Raw genomic sequence first — 15961 nt, forward strand, 5'->3', positions numbered from 1 at the left:
CTTCTGTGAAGGCGTTTGGGGCATGGTGCCACTCTGGGTGCCGAGATGTTAATTAGGAATGGCTGAAGAAATGTTAGCGCATAATGGGATTCTGGTGAATGGAAGAGTGATCGGAACACAGCGAGATTTTGATTAAAGAGGGAAAGATGGTTGTGAGATGAGAATAAAAGAGGTAATGAATAAAATGGCTGAATTGTTAGATTTTCATAATGAGAGGAGGAAGAGGCTTTGTGGACGTTGGTAATGATTGTGAAAATTACGGGCAGTGATGGATAAATACCCATTATGCAAGCAAGCAGGAACCTAATTTGAGAGGGATTTAATTAGGTTGCTTCAGCCCAAATAACTGCATTATATAAGGATCAAGATGAAGAGGCTCTTCATATACACCTGTATTGAACACCATTTAATGCAAAACAACAAACAGCTTTCTGCTATTAGGCGTCACATTGTGTGAGAGATGTGGGCTGCTCTTTTCCTATGCTATTATCATAAGAATAATGGAAAACTATAGGTGAGGGTGGGAAATAATGACCCCTAGCAGCATTATCCTGTGCATGGTAGATTTATGCGTTTAGTCTTTTGCAGGAGGTATTAAGTCGTTCCTAAAACTTGTACGGTTGCTCATTTCTGTCTATGCAGTGTAAGAGATGACCTTTCTTTAGTCACCATTTCCTTTATTAGAGCGCGAACAAGAACTGCCTGGATAACAGACAGAAATGGCTTCTAAAACAATGTTCAAGTCTAAGTCAGAGCTAGGTTTTGCATTGGAAAGGTAATGGACTGCTTGTTGTCCCATACGTACTTCTCTTGTTATGATGTAGGTAGCAGCCGCGGCTCATCTATAAGGGCAGGTGGGGCAGTGCCCCACCAAAATATTCCTCCAAAACATAGACCTCCAAATAAACTGAATCAATAATAAATTGTAAATGTGTTCAGACTTCTGAAACAAATATTTTTGGGATTTTCTAGACTATATTAAGTTGTAAAGTGAGCAGGATGAATAAAAAATTAGCGTATGGCTTCGGCAGGCATGTATCATGATAGGAAGCAGGGCAGAGGATGCCTCAGCGCTCCACAATTTTCCAGTGTAAATCTGTGGTGGAAAATGGAACTGCAATGCACTCTAATTGACCGTTCGCAAAGTCCTGCCCCCTTTAGTTACTTTTGCTACGAGCCATGCCGCTCTCACGCCACACATCATGTTCTCACGCAGTGAAATACATTGCGGAGCAGAGAAGACACTGACAATGTGCTTACAGACAGGACAGAGCAGGTTACTGTTGATATGAAACGGTCTCAACTAAATAAATACCATTTTGTGGCTTTTTAATGTGTCGCTGTAGCGCCTCTGATCAAAGCTGCTCGTGAACCGATCATCTTTTCCTTCTAGTTAATTTATAGCATCAAGTAAAAATGTTGGTTCAACTGCAGAAAGAAACATAGTTTTTCAAATTCAAATCCACTGACATTAATTTACTAACTCTCCTGACTGCTTTGTCGGACAAAATGGCGGATGGTGGAATATGATAGGTCAGATCGTCTGTCAGTCAAATTCCCAGCGAAGGGTGAATTGAGCACCACCTGCCCCACTTATTTTCTCATTACCTTAAGTAAACTTTTCTCCAATCAGACCAAGCTGATATAAATCCGCTTTAGCTATGTCTATATTAGTCTGCATTAGGTCAGTAACTAGTTGTGTAACGTGGAGTAGTGTGTCAAATTAAAGATTAAATCCTTTTATTTAAATGTGCTCATTTGAATAGTTCTGTTGTGTTTGTTTCATGTTTGAGAATAGACATGATTTTCTTTTCCTCTCTGGAATTCCTCCACACCTTGTGATATTTTAAAGGAACACGCCGACTTTTGGGACTTTAGCTTATTCACCGTATCCCCCATAGTTAGATAAGTCCATACATACCCTTTTCGTCTCCGTGCGTGCCGTAACTCTGTCTGACGCACCTACCGCTAGCCTAGCTTAGCACAAAGACTGGAGGTAAACGGCTCCAGCTAGCATACTGCTCCCAATAAGTGACAAAATATTCTCGTCGCTTGATAAACTTGAGGTTGAGCCAGTCACTTGGACTATTTTAACGATGTCTTTAACGATGTCTTGAACTAACCCTTTAACTCCACAGACGCGCTCTTTCCGCCACAATGCGCTCGCGCTGAAACACTGGCAAACAAGAATTCACAACATTATTTTACAGGCGTGTTCTTATTATAATGTTATGAAGCCTATGTGACAGATTTGTGCTGCACATGTTGCACTTAACTGTATCTTCCTTTTTGAAGTGATTCCAATCATTCAAAACCATCATGGCGAACAGCAAGCATCTCTCAACTGAAGTAAATAATCTATTATCTATCGGCTTTGATAGATCGGCCTAATTTTCTTATCAGATTATTAATAACGATAACATAATAAAAATTACAATTTATTGGCCGATATGATATTGATATGTGGTCGATATATTGTGCATCCCTAATATGTGTGTGTGTGTGTGTGTGTGTGTGTGTATATATATGTGTATGTATGTATATATATATGTATGTATGTGTATATATACAGTATTTGTATGTGTATGTAATGTCTTGATTTCATAATTTCTTTGTCTTTTGGGGACAATATTCTCATTTTGTGCATATGTTTTATATTTTCCAGTTGTAGGATTGCTGGATCTCCAATGGAACCTTAGGATTCAGCGTATTGAGCCTTGGTGGCACTTCGTTGTGGGTTAGTCGCAATGAAGAGTGAGATTCCGTCTGATGCACGACGTAAGCAGGAGCCCCTGAAGGGGCCTCTGGCTAACCCCGAACCAATGGAGACAGCTAAGAGCTTCCCTGCTGAGATGGAGGTGATTGGCAAGGCAGGAAGTGATTTCCCTTCTCCGCTGTGTGCCGAGACCAGGCACCGGCCTTCACGTGATGCTGGAGGTCGCAGGGACTGTGACAGAGGCTTGTCGGGACGCAAAAAGCGCAAGAGCCAGCAGCCTGGGCCGTCGTATTGTTCTCTGAAGGAAGCGCCAGTGAGTGAGGCAGCCCTTACTCCGCCCCGCCACAGGCCCTTGCTGCTAGAGACACGTAGCGAGGACGAGAGGAACCCAGAGTCCTCATTGAGTGACTGTGCCTCTTCGCCCTCCTCCAGCCTTCGGTTTGGTGACTCGGACACTCTTAGCTCAGAGGAGGATGGCGGGCTGATGACAGTGAGACAGCAGCAGCAGCTCAAGGCTCCTGGTTCGGCCTCCACCGGCAGTGCAGTGGGCGGCACGGCAGTAGGCATGAGGCCACTGCTCGCCCGGACTCGTGCCAGCAGGTCGCATAAATGGGCTCGACTTGAGCCAGAAAGCAATCATGTGAAACGTCCATGTCTAAGCTCACGCAGGCCGTTGCACAGAAAGCGGTTTGTAAAGGGTGGGGCGGGAGGCGGGGCCCAGCGGACTCCAAAGCAGAAGGAGCGATTACTGCTGCAGAGGAAGAAGCGGGAGGTGATCGCACGGAAGAAGTACGCCCTCTTGCACAGTACCAGCAGCTCCAGTGAGGAGCTGACCTCTGACTCCTCCTCCCCTTCCTCCACTGAGGCAGAGGATGAGCTGTACGTGGATGTTAGCAGCAGTAGCAGCCAAGCCAGCAATGCGGCTGTGGCCTCAGGTAAATCGCTTTTTACCTTAACCCTAACATCATTACATACTGTTTTTAAAGGAAGTTGTAGGAAGGGCACAAAGAGCACACGGTTAGTTCATATTGTGACTGAATGAGAACATTGGCTTCTCTTCTTTTCCTGTTGACTCTGAAAATATTTTTTTGTATTTATTTAAAGAAACACCTTTAGGTAAATACTTTTCATATTTACACAATTCACCAAAAACAACGATCCACCACAGGTGTTTGGCAGGTGAACAGGTTGAAGCTGTGTAGGAAAACATTGCTGGAACACTGTATTGAACACTCAGCATCCAGGATTGACATTTTTTCAATATATTAATAAATATAGTGAAAGTTTGGGGTTTCAACATTGATGACAATAAAATTGTTTCTTGAGCACCAAATCACCACATTAGAATGATTTCTACAGGATCTTGTGAAACTGAAGACTGAAGCAACTGAAAATCCAGCTTTGCCACCACAGGAATATATTACATTTTAAAATGGATTTTTGTTCAAATAAAGCCTTGGTGAGCATAAGAGAGAATATTTTTATATTCTCTTTGCTTAAAGTTGATGTTTTATGAGAACTTTTTTTGTATGCTGTCTCCCTCTGAAAACACAAATGGCAGATCTATTTCCTTTTAATCTTTTGGATTCTACTTCTGTTGCCCTTGATTGAGTTGAATATTGCTGATCTGAGCAAGTCTCATTCCTTTATTCCCCCTTAAGATTGTGTGGCAGCTGGCAAATTAGATATAAACACAGTGGGGAAAAGTAGCTACATTCTATAAAAAAAACATGTAAATTTTAATATTTACTGTACTTATTTTGTCATTTTATCAGGCAAACATTTTGTTGTTTACGAATGAAAAAGATGAATGTGCTCTGTTCACAAGGCTAGTTGTGTTTTATAGTTCTTATAAAGCCATGGCTCTTTATTGGTCATTACTGTGCATATTTGAATGCAATTATTATGTTATGGCCATAACTTCTGTTTTTGAGAGATGGCTACAGAGGATAAAATGGAAAAGTGCATCAACAAGCTGTTCCGTGCGTGTTACATGCCGCAGAATGTTTGAGTTTCCTGTTGAGCAACAGCAAGTCCTCACCTAACACTCTGCCACTGCTCTCTCTACCGTACCAGGAAAGAATAGCTAAACCTTGCACATTCCTCTCACAGAGATCTAAACCACTCGATTGAAAATACACACATCTACCCATAAAACCGCTAAAATGTGTTAAATATCTTCTGCAGCTAAGCATGCATCAGAGGAGAACATGCTATACATAACTAGTGGCCTAGTGCTTCATCTTTTCTCTCTCTCTCACTCTCTCTCTCATCCTTCCACTCCCCCAAGCCAGTATGTTTACAGATGTACATGTGAGTGGTTTGCCACTCAAAAACGCTCAAATACTGTAGCAGTCTAAAAAGGCAGATAAATTGGTTGAGATGGATCCCTCGTTTTAAAAGGCCTTTCAGGCCTGGATAAGACATAGAAGTTAGACGAAATCTATGAATTTTATTATTTTATGTTGTTAATGAATGTAGATATTTCTAGTTATGCTTGGCTCTTAAGTAGTTTGTTGACTAATTTGTACTTTTTTATTACAATCTCTATAAAAGTATTTTTTTTTATAAGAATAAATTCTTATTCAATAATCTCTTAAAAAAAATCTTGAGATCTTTAACATAAAAAGACATCAGAATATCAGTATTCATGTTGTTTGAGTTGGCACACTAAACTAAACCTAATAAAGAGTTATCGGATCATTTCTTTGGAAATGACTGAGTGGATGTGATCAGAGCATCTCTCCATCTCACCTCTGGGGTTTCCATAGGTCATGGCTTACTTTAGTTCTGCAGGAGGAACCCTGTTGTTACATCACTTCTAAGGGTGTAGCAGTACACAACAATGACTATTCCAAATGTGCATCAGTTTTGAAGTCACGATTCATTATGCTTTTGGCATAGCAGTGGGGAAAACAAAACAATATCTTTTTCTTTTTTTAATAAAATGTATGCTAATGAGTTCGTTTGAATCACTTAATAATAAAGTGCGTGCCATGTTTAGGACAACTTTGATCAGAGCACTTTTCCTGCAGCAGCACACTCTGTCGTCCTCTATTCTCAATTTTTTTTAGATGCGTTAGCAACAATGTGCATTGATATAAACAGTATTATAATCTATCTGACAGGAAACGTCTGACGCGTTGCAGATTTGCAAACAATAATAAAAAAAACAAAAAAGTCTTCCAGATCATATAGACGTCTCTGCGATGTACGTGTGCTATCTGAGAATGAAACATTTTTAAATAGACTGCAGCAGTTAACATTTTGTCAGCGCCTCTAGTAAAGTACATGTTATTTTGTTTAGTTGTCAGTTCAGAATCGTGGGAGAGTTGCGATCTCTATTTGAAACAAAAAAACATTTAATTCTTGAAAAAAACAGAATCGTGCAGCTCTACAGCTAAACATGACATTAAACAAAGAACGCATTTATGAGAGCACATTTCCACAGGATTGCAGAATTGTAACTATGAGTGGTAGTGCACGTTTGAACATACTATATATGGCTGCGTGTTTACTGCTGTAAGTTGAAGTTATGTTTGGTAGCGTGATCAGTTCTTGTGGGCAGCGTGGGGAACGGGGCAAGAGCCGAGGTGCTAAGCAGCAGCACTCAGTGGGAGAGCCGACCTTAACAACACACCCCAGAGAATGATGATGAATCTCTCGAGCCAAGAGCTTCTGCCTCAGTGCACAAACATGCCTAACACAGATAGTACAGCACAACAACCTTACAATGCTGAAGCAGAGTTGTTTTAACATGGTATATTTGTGCAATTGGTGCACATGCTAACTTGTGCCACAGTGCTCTCTTGAGAGAAGCAAAGGTTTAATTCTGACTCTTGGAAAAAAAAAAAAAAAAAAATTGTTGGAAGGCTGATTTAATGAACCTCAAATAAGTCTTTTTTCATCTTTTACTGTAAACTGTGTGGGGATCACATCACTACTGTAATAGTTCAGTGTTTTTCAAATGTCTCTTTCATGCATTTCTGCCTGGATGTGATTTTCTGTAGAAAATGGAGCTTGAGTAGAAGTTGTTTATCAGTCGCACTGAAACATGTACCAGCTATGTTTGTGAGCTTTATTTTGAAACACACCCTGGGCCTCTTGACACCAAATCCAGGCAGAGCTCGAGTTAAAGAGGGAATGAGAAGTTGAGCAGGAGAGCCAATCAGAAGAGCGATAAATGATTGTACTACAAAAGCCTGTGTCGGCACACTGCAAAGCACATCTTTGACTGACCTACATTTAGTTTCTCCGGCGCACACACAAGCACGCCTGCCTGAAGCATTGGTTGGCTCCACTGCTGCACCAAACCATCATCAATTAAACAGCTGTAGCTACTGAGGCTGATATTGCTTCTGCTCTAGATTAATGAGTGTCCTAGTGTTGCTTTCAGAAGACTTGGGGAGCTCAGATAACACTACAAAAGTACAGATCGAGGCAGAATATGACCACCAATCTCTTTGATGGTAGTGTGTATATGTGCTTCTCGTCAAAAACCTGCGGGGATTTTGGTAGATATATTTAAAATATGCAATATGTATATTGGTTATACTTCAAAAATAAAATTTTTACCAGAGGAGCCCTTCTCTGATTCTAGTTCTAGAGGTTTTTGTGACGTCAAACATCATCATATGTGAGGTTTAAAGATTTTCAGTGACCGCAAATTACAAGCAATAAGATATGGGCATCACTTTATGCTGTGTTGGTAATATGTTGATTTTGTTTTTAGTACATGTATGAAGTTTGATGCTTTTGACTAAATGGACAACAGAGATAGACCGGCTACCAGCCATTGGATCAGAGTGCTGTCAATTACTGCCTGATTGTTGCATGTAAAGTTTGCATTTGCAGTGCTTAACAACACCATTGATCAAAGGGCTCAGTCAATGCTTTGGCAAGATAACAATGTTTTTACCATGTAGTAAAGCTAAGTTCAAAGTCCAATTTAAAGAAATTGTAAAAAGTGCACAAAACCTGTGTTCTGTTAGGGGGCAATTCCACGCAAAACTGTCACATCCATAACGCCAACTAAATGCCATGGCATTGTGTTGGCGTTATGGATGTGACAGTTTTGCGTGGAATTGCCCTAGGGCAGTAATTTTGGCAGCCGAGAAATCACGCCGTGAAATGGGCAGATTGTGTAATATGGCCCAGTGTGTATTGTAGAGGCAAAATAAATAAGGATATTAAGTAAATAGGGATTTTTGTGTAGGGCATCGAAATGGTCCTGCCTGCCCTGGAGTGAAAAAGTTTGAGAACCACTGCAGTGTATTCTTTATTATAGTTGTTGTTGTTTTCGAACACTGTCAATTATTAGGCCTAGTTTTGCAATTCTGTTTGGTGATATTAGTAACTCCATGCTAAACAACAATGAATCATCCAATACAGATTTAGCATGTGCAGTAGCTTACTTGCATTGTTGCATCAAATTATTTAATTTATTTTTATTTTATATTAAATCATTTTGAATTACCATTGTGCATGAAATGTGCTATATAAAGAAACTTGCCTTGGCTAAATGTATACTACTGGAAATAAAATGGGTAGTTTATTGATTGCTCAGCTACATCTCTTCATCTTCCTGTTCAGTATACATAATTGTGCTCTGAATCGTCTATATTTGCTCTTTACAAGTAGATTTCAGTGCACTGTTGCTTGAATGTTAGCATTAATGAGCTTATCCATGTTATCTATTAGGTGTCCTGGATGAGGACGTGGTTGTGATCGAAGCGACTCCTGCACCTGCAGTGCCTGCCAGTGAGGAGATCAACGTCACCTCCACGGACAGTGAAGTGGAGATCGTAACTGTTGGAGATGCCTTCAGGTGAGATTTCTCAAGTCATTGCAGCTGGATTTGAGCAAGTACTGTAATATTTGCAGAGAACAGCTGTTAAACGTCTGGTGAAGCAGATATAAATATGTTCTTCATATGCCATTATATGAAACTCATCTGAACTGCACTGAGGTTCATGGCTGTTTACAGTTCTCTGAAATCCCCAGTGAGGAGCTGTTGGTACCCCAGTCCAGATGGGAGGGCACATCTGGGTTTAGACATGAAGCTGGCAGTCTCCAGTGTTATGAAGGCATTCCACTAAGCTTCCAGCTGTTATTGTGTACTTTGAGGATGATCCCCATATCAGAGAGAACGCCCTCTCTTCCTTTCCTCTTTCTGTGTACCAAAATCAAACAAGGTTCTCTCAGTTCCCTGAATTCTTTTTTTATTTTGTATTATCTTATGACATGCAGGATGTTCTCACATTCTTGTGAAAGGAGTTTAGTACACTGCCTCTGCTTGAGTTCTGTAAAGATTTCCATTGAATTCACAGAAGAGCAGAAACTTTGCATATAGATTCAATTGGTTTTAAGCTTGCTACATGCCGTATCCATTTAATAAACTCTAAAGCTTGTGGTATTTTGACTTAGTTTGCCCAAACTATATCAGACGGAGCTCTCAGCATGCCTTCCCTTTGAAATCTGATAGAAACTCTAAACTCAATCACATCTGATATGGTTTTGTTCGAACTGCGTCACCTCTTCCCATTGCTTGATTTGGTTTTGGTGTCCCACATAACTCCTAATTGTTATTGAGGCGTCTGTTCCTAAGCTGAGAATCATTTCTTGATTCTATTACCTTTTTTAATGGCTGTCAGAAATAGTACCGGACGCCACCACACACCTGCCAGCAAAGTCATTCAGTCAAGCCCTTCGAATACAGAACTTTTGTCATTGTAGGCTGTGCGTTGATCGCAGAGGTTGATCGTGGTGGTGTTTTCTTTTGCAGGACCTGAATCATTGAGACTTTAGAGTTGGATGAGTAATTCCTCAGGCTGTTTATTCACATGTTTGCATGTTTTATCCCATAAAGCCCATAAACCTCTGTGACAGCATAATAAATAAGTCATTTTATGGTTGCCAGTTGTAATTAGGGCTGGGCGATATATCGATATAAAAAATATATCGATATATTTTTGAAATGCGAAATGGAATTAGGCCATATCGCATATATCGATATAGTTAAAATTTGCGCTGTGATCCTTGCTCCCCGCGCCTCCTTTTCCACTCTGCGTGTGTGTTTAGAGCATGTTATGTTATGAGAGGCGAATCATGACTACTTCAGAAAACCCAGCACAATAGGAACTACCAGGCAGTGACATAAGTGTACGCCGAGATAAAGTTTTTCACCTCAGAAAAACTGACTTTCATGTCCTGACTCCTGTCAGCCGTTATCCTGTTCTCGTAGCGCACACTCTTCTATTGCACGCGCAAATGCGGCGGCGCGCGCGCTGTATCGCCTCACTGATCAAGTGCAAAAGAAACTACGAGCATGCAACGCCGTTACGTTGTAAATTACTCGAAATAAAAGTAATGCAGGTATGATTTTCATTCTATTCACCAGGAGCAGTTTCCATGTTTCATTAAGTTATTGTTAATATTGTGTATTCAACTATGGTAACTGTCGTTTCCATATTAACCCCAAAATGACACTATTTTTCTTTGTGTTATTTTTTTTTATATTTTTAAATGACTGTAGTGGCTCATACCAACATTGTATTAACAAAAACTAGTTTGGGACTGCCATTTAATAATTTAGGCATAGGCCTAATTTATTTATTAGGATTTATTAGTACTAGTCTTTACTATTAGTCATATTCTTACAATTTATGTTATATGTGTATGTATGTATGTATGTATGTATGTGTATATATATAGGCAAATTATAACATGTTTACACAAAATTTGTTTATAGCCTATATATATTCAATGTAAACTTTGATAATCATAATTAATAAATCGCAATTACAATTCAAAGGGAATAATCGGCAAAATTTATGATTTTTGTAATAATCGTGCAGCCCCAACTTAAGTGAAGAAACCTGTTTATTATTTATTCATTTGATTTTGCATCTGTTCACTGAAATAGTTGGTTTCAATAAAACTACTTGTGACGTCATATTTGGCTTTGACTTTGACTGAACATTTGCTCTCACTTTGCGGAAAAAAATATCGGGATATATATCGTATATCGATATTCAGCCTAAATATATCGGGATATGACTTTTGGTCCATATCGCCCAGCCCTAGTTGTAATGCGTGCTGGCCTTCTTAGTTGACGTTCAGGATGTGCTGGTCACAGGAAAGCAGGCGGGCCTGTGAATTCGGACATACTACTCTTTTCACATACAGTTTTTCGCCTGCTATACAGTAGGGAAGTAGGCATATTCAGACACCGCAAATGTCAAAATAAAATCCTTCAGAGCTTAGTGTTTGCAATACATGTCATAAATGATCCTTACCATAGATTTATCCTGCAGTGTACAGTGTATGCTAAGTATACGGTTAGGAGTATACTAGTATTCTATTCTGAACGTAACCAAAATGTGAGACTTTGTGACTCCATTGGTTAATTCGCACGACAGGGATGCTATTGCTCCCTCTGTCCCTACAGGTGATGTGTGTGTGTGTGTGTGGTTTTCATGCCCCGCCTGCCGGCCATGTGCTTGTGTTTGGGTGTTGAAGCGCATCCTGCCGGAGAACCTTGAGAAAGTCTGACTTGCCTGCTGATTTTGCTGTCTAGGTATAAGGTTAGCCAATTATACAGTGAGCAGTTATTTATAATATATATATTTATTTATATAGTTGTTTTTTTTTGTTTTTTGTTTTTTCTCTTCCTCTTGCAATTTTTTCCCTCTGCACCAGATTCAGTAAGATCAGCTCACTCATGTATTTGCCTAAAGGTCATGAGGACTATTATCTCTGATCAAACAACAGCACTGGAATGCAGCTAGAATCATGTGGTCCTGCCGTTATATGGCTTTAGTGTGGAGAGTTAGGATGGGAGAGACAGATAGTGTGCAGGAATGTAGGCTAGTGTGTTTGTGACTGAATGCTGATCGGCTGACCGTGTATCTGCTGTGCGCTGTGCTGTGGTTTGGATTGAACTTCAGTGAAGGGGGAGGGAGAGGCTTTACAGCTCAGGAAAACATCACGTGGCCAAGGTCAGAGGAAAATGGGGGTCTTTTGTGAGTGCACGTTTGAGTAGGGTGAATGTGTAGTTTGTATTCACTGATATCCAGAGACATTGCACTTGTTATTTGAGATATAATGCAAATTATCAAATGCATAATCATTTAGAAAAGATTTTTCAATTTACAATTAATTATTTTAATATGGCTGATTCTCTGATTGTTCTATGGGACTGCGTTTCACTTTATCTTCCCTTCTGCTACATATATTATATAATTTTTTTATTACACATTATATTAATGTGTAATATAATATAAGTAAGTACTAAATTCACTTAGCATTTAAAATTATTTTAGTTTTAACTGTTTTTATTTATGAATTAATATGTTTATGTATTTTAAATGTTGTTTTAAAATGTATTTAGACAAAATAGTATAGAATTGTAGCCTGGCAAGCCAGACCTACATCAAGATGTTGGGTCTGGCAACTCACCATAGACACGGCTCAATCCGAGGGGCGGGATAAACGGCTGTCTTTCAAATTCCCTCTGCACGCAATAGGACAGCGCTTCAACCAACCAGAGCGTTTTCCCAACAGCGGAGCTAGTTGATAAATTCAACTTTTGCCATATCTGGCCGGCAAAACTACGAAAACATCTTCCTTTTTTTTAAGAATGACTTAAGTGCTGTTCTATGCTCTTTTCTCAAAGAAAAGTCCTCCAGAGTCGCGGACAAAGCCGATTCGAAAGATGTTCGCCAGCATCAGCCGTCATTCTTTGTTTTCAAGTGGCAGGTAACCGTCGCAACTCTGTCGTCATTATGTTAAGCCCGCCCCGCCTACTCTATACACGACGTGATTGGCCTGACCCAATTTAGATTTTTGCAGCTCGAAAGTCAATGGAGAGATGCTAGACTACCCTGGCTGCAAAATACATTTTGCTGCCGCTAGGGTGCGTCTAGATTTCTAGGCTAATAGAATTGTTCACAGGGGTTGTGAAAGTAACTGCGGAATCCAGGCATAAAAATATAATTTTATTAAACCTCAAAAACACTATTTAAATAAGAATTCTGCATGTCTCTGTGTGAATGAATGGCGCAGACATGCGGTTTCATTTACCACACACACTGAAGCACGCGTGACGCTCGTGGTACTTTCAGCCTCTGCCGTCTCACTATATGAGGACATGAATGCTTGAACTTCGTCCCCAGAGCCGCTCTGAGTCACTCCATCAGCAGTTTACCGCTTCATCTGAGAAAAACTATCGTCATATATCATAAACACACAGATGCTGCATCTCAATTCGCCTACTTGTACTACACCCTAAAAGTACTCTTTTTGTGAAGAAAAGTGCATACTTTTGAGTGTGTAGCAGAAGAGTAGACAAGCTTTGGGACATACTATCACATCATACAATTGCGTCTTTAACGGTTTCTCTCTGTCGCTTAGTTACACGCAAACTGGCCTGTCAATCATTTTGTCAAAGATAAAATCCTCCACATTTCATTTCATTTCCTACTGTATCGGAGAGAAATGCAGTATCACGTTGATCTGCAGTCGCGGGTCTTTCATGCAGAGAACTCTCCTCATATTAATGCATGATGATGCAATTAAAAGTTAATGGCCGAACGGATCTTTATAAAAGTCTACATTGTTATTGCAGATGAAATATAACACGGATATATTTAATCAGGTTAAACTTTGATTAGTCACTCAAACCTTTATCTAAACCTCTCACTGTCGGCTGTGCATATCCACCATGTTTTGTAGTTTTAAAAAATAACTTTTTACTCGTGTTCCGCCTCCAAAGCGCAATGGGTTGTGGGCAATATTAGCCTCCGGGGACTTCTGGCATTCTCTTTTCAACATAAATGCTTTGGGACACACTTATTTTAAAGGAGAACTTGGTAACTTTTTTAACTTAATAAAACTGTCTAGAAATCATTTGGATGGTTAAACAACCTGTTCTGGTGATATTGGTGACTTTCCCAGCTCCCCCCAGCGTTCCCAGGCGGAAAACCAACCTTGCAACTTGGGGACTACCGTCCCGGCAAGATAGAAATTGGAAGTCTCGTGAGAAGCGAGATCTAGAACGAGAATGAGCGCGAAACACGAATTGCTTTACGGCAATTCGACATAAACACACACGCACGTATGATGTATTACCAGATTACCCACCTCGGTAGACATAGCTCCACGCGATACAGTTGGCTTGCTCCGATCAAAACAAACGCACATGAGAAGCGGTAGAGAGGGGGAGGAGGCCGCCGCAAGTGAGTTTTTACGACCTTGTTGTGAAATATACGCCCCCCCACACCTGTAGGGGGAGCTCGTGGGGAAAACATGCGACAACAAAAGGGAAAATCAGCGAAGAAGTGACTAGAGTTCGCTAGAGTTGCAGAGTTCTGCTTTAATCTCACATACTGTTTAGGATGGATAGTATGCACATTGAGACGCAGGGAGAGACTCAAAGGTCTTCACGGCAAACCCGTCAAAATAAAAGTTTGGGTTAACTTGAAATTACAACAGAATTATATTACTGTTGATCAGTAGAATTTAGCTACATCTCAATGCAACAATAATACTAACACTAATAATAATAATAATAACTTTATTTTTTAAGGAATAATCGAAAAATGTCTTCCATGTTTTAATTTTAACGCAAAGCTCTTTTGTGCAGCACTTTGCTTGACAAAAAAGGTATATTCATTTCATGATTAAAAGACTAATTAAATTAATGTTTTAAATGAATGCCTTCATTTGATTGTCAGAAAAATGTAAATACACAACTATTGATTCTTAAATCATTGATTATTAAAATTTAATTAAACCATTAAAATAGAATCCAGAAATCTTAAAACAGAAAACACAGAATTTGGTAAACTAAATGGAATTTGAGAAGAATTTCCAGAAACTGGATGTGTGTTATGCAGCGAGAGTGGTCTCATTTAATCTTTCCCATCTCCCTGAGGTGCCTGGACTTGCAGCAGAATGCTGAGTGTGTTTCTCAGCTGGAGGAGGGGCTCTGGGTGTCTAAGGTCAGCTGGATGAGCAATGAAGCTCTTCCACTCAAAGATCCTTTGTTTATAGTGCATATGGAGAATGGCGAGGGAAAGTATGAGTGTAAGAAATTGCATAGATTGACAGACTATTAATTCCTGGGGGTTTGGGTGGAGCTCACAATATGCACAAGCAGCTGTGGCTATTTTTATGTTGTTTGCATTATCCATTTAAATAGGACATTTGTATGTTTGCATTATGTATTTTAATTATTGTTCTTGTTGTCATCGTCATCTTGCCTGAAAATGTTTCTTTATCCCTGGAAAGCGAGATGCTATCCGATGGTTGTGCATGGTCACTTGCTTGGCTAGTAAGCAACTCCAACGACTCTTTCACCCCTCCCCCATTTCATCACAGCACATTGTCTTTAAATGCAGAAGCTTGCAAAACTTGGCAGACGTCTTCCCACACACACAGGCATCCTGAGGCATTTGACACATTTTGCATGGACTTCTGTCGTTTTGCATAAAGAAATAGCTGGCTGGCTATTAAGAAAGCCCAGTGAAGAAATGTCAAGACTCCCTTTCAAATTCTACACAGGGCCCCTCATCTGACCTTTACAACTTCAGGAACACGCTAGTGTTGATCCCGCCCACTGTAAGCTAGGGTAAGACGTACAGGAAGAATAATTCCAACAATACGTTTGCAAACAAGGCACTGTGGAGTGTGAACAAAGATCTAAAATTCCTCAAGTTCCAAAATAATCCTACCTCCCCTCCCTTCTTAGTACCACTCTATCAGTTCCTGTGTTTACAGAGCCCGTCCTAACCATAGACTCAAAATGCCACGCTGGTGTAATTTACGAAATAATCCCAGACCTGCTTGTGGGTAATTAGAGGCAGGTCTCAGGTGATTTTTCTGTCTCAGCCTGTGATCCTTCCAATTAAAGAACAGTGTCACACACAGCCTCGGGTATTCCCAGCACCCACGCCTGATTTGACACTCTCAAAGCTTCCTCAAGAACTTTGGGCCTTGGGTATTTTGGGCATGATTTTATTTATTTTTTTATTTTATTTTTTTACATTGATAGTTCTGTATATAAAATTTTATTGGATGAGCCTTGTTTTGAAGCCTCTGTAAAATAGCATGTATTTATACGTATTTTAAAACGCGTGACCGCACACAATGTTGACTAGAATGTCACTGGTTGCCATCTCTTAAAGTGCCCCTATTATGCTTTTTCAGATATTACCTTTCATGCAGTGTGCAATATAGCTGTGA

General features: G+C 40.0%; 1 protein-coding gene across 4 annotated transcripts in view; it reads left to right on the forward strand.

The window, feature by feature from the left end:
- rnf111 (ring finger protein 111) overlaps window positions 1–15961 on the forward strand; it is a 53056-nt gene that overhangs the window by 16774 nt on the left and 20321 nt on the right. For all 4 annotated transcript variants that reach the window (XM_082156049.1, XM_082156051.1, XM_082156048.1 and 1 more), the window contains exons 2-3: window positions 2666–3651; window positions 8417–8543. In XM_082156049.1, coding sequence (XP_082012175.1) covers window positions 2748–3651; window positions 8417–8543 — 1031 coding nt within the window. In that variant the 5' untranslated portion in view covers window positions 2666–2747. The remainder of the gene's footprint in view (window positions 1–2665; window positions 3652–8416; window positions 8544–15961) is intronic.

Source organism: Leuciscus leuciscus, assembly GCF_965113295.1.
Source record: "Leuciscus leuciscus genome assembly, chromosome: 2".
NCBI lineage: Eukaryota > Metazoa > Chordata > Actinopteri > Cypriniformes > Leuciscidae > Leuciscus > Leuciscus leuciscus.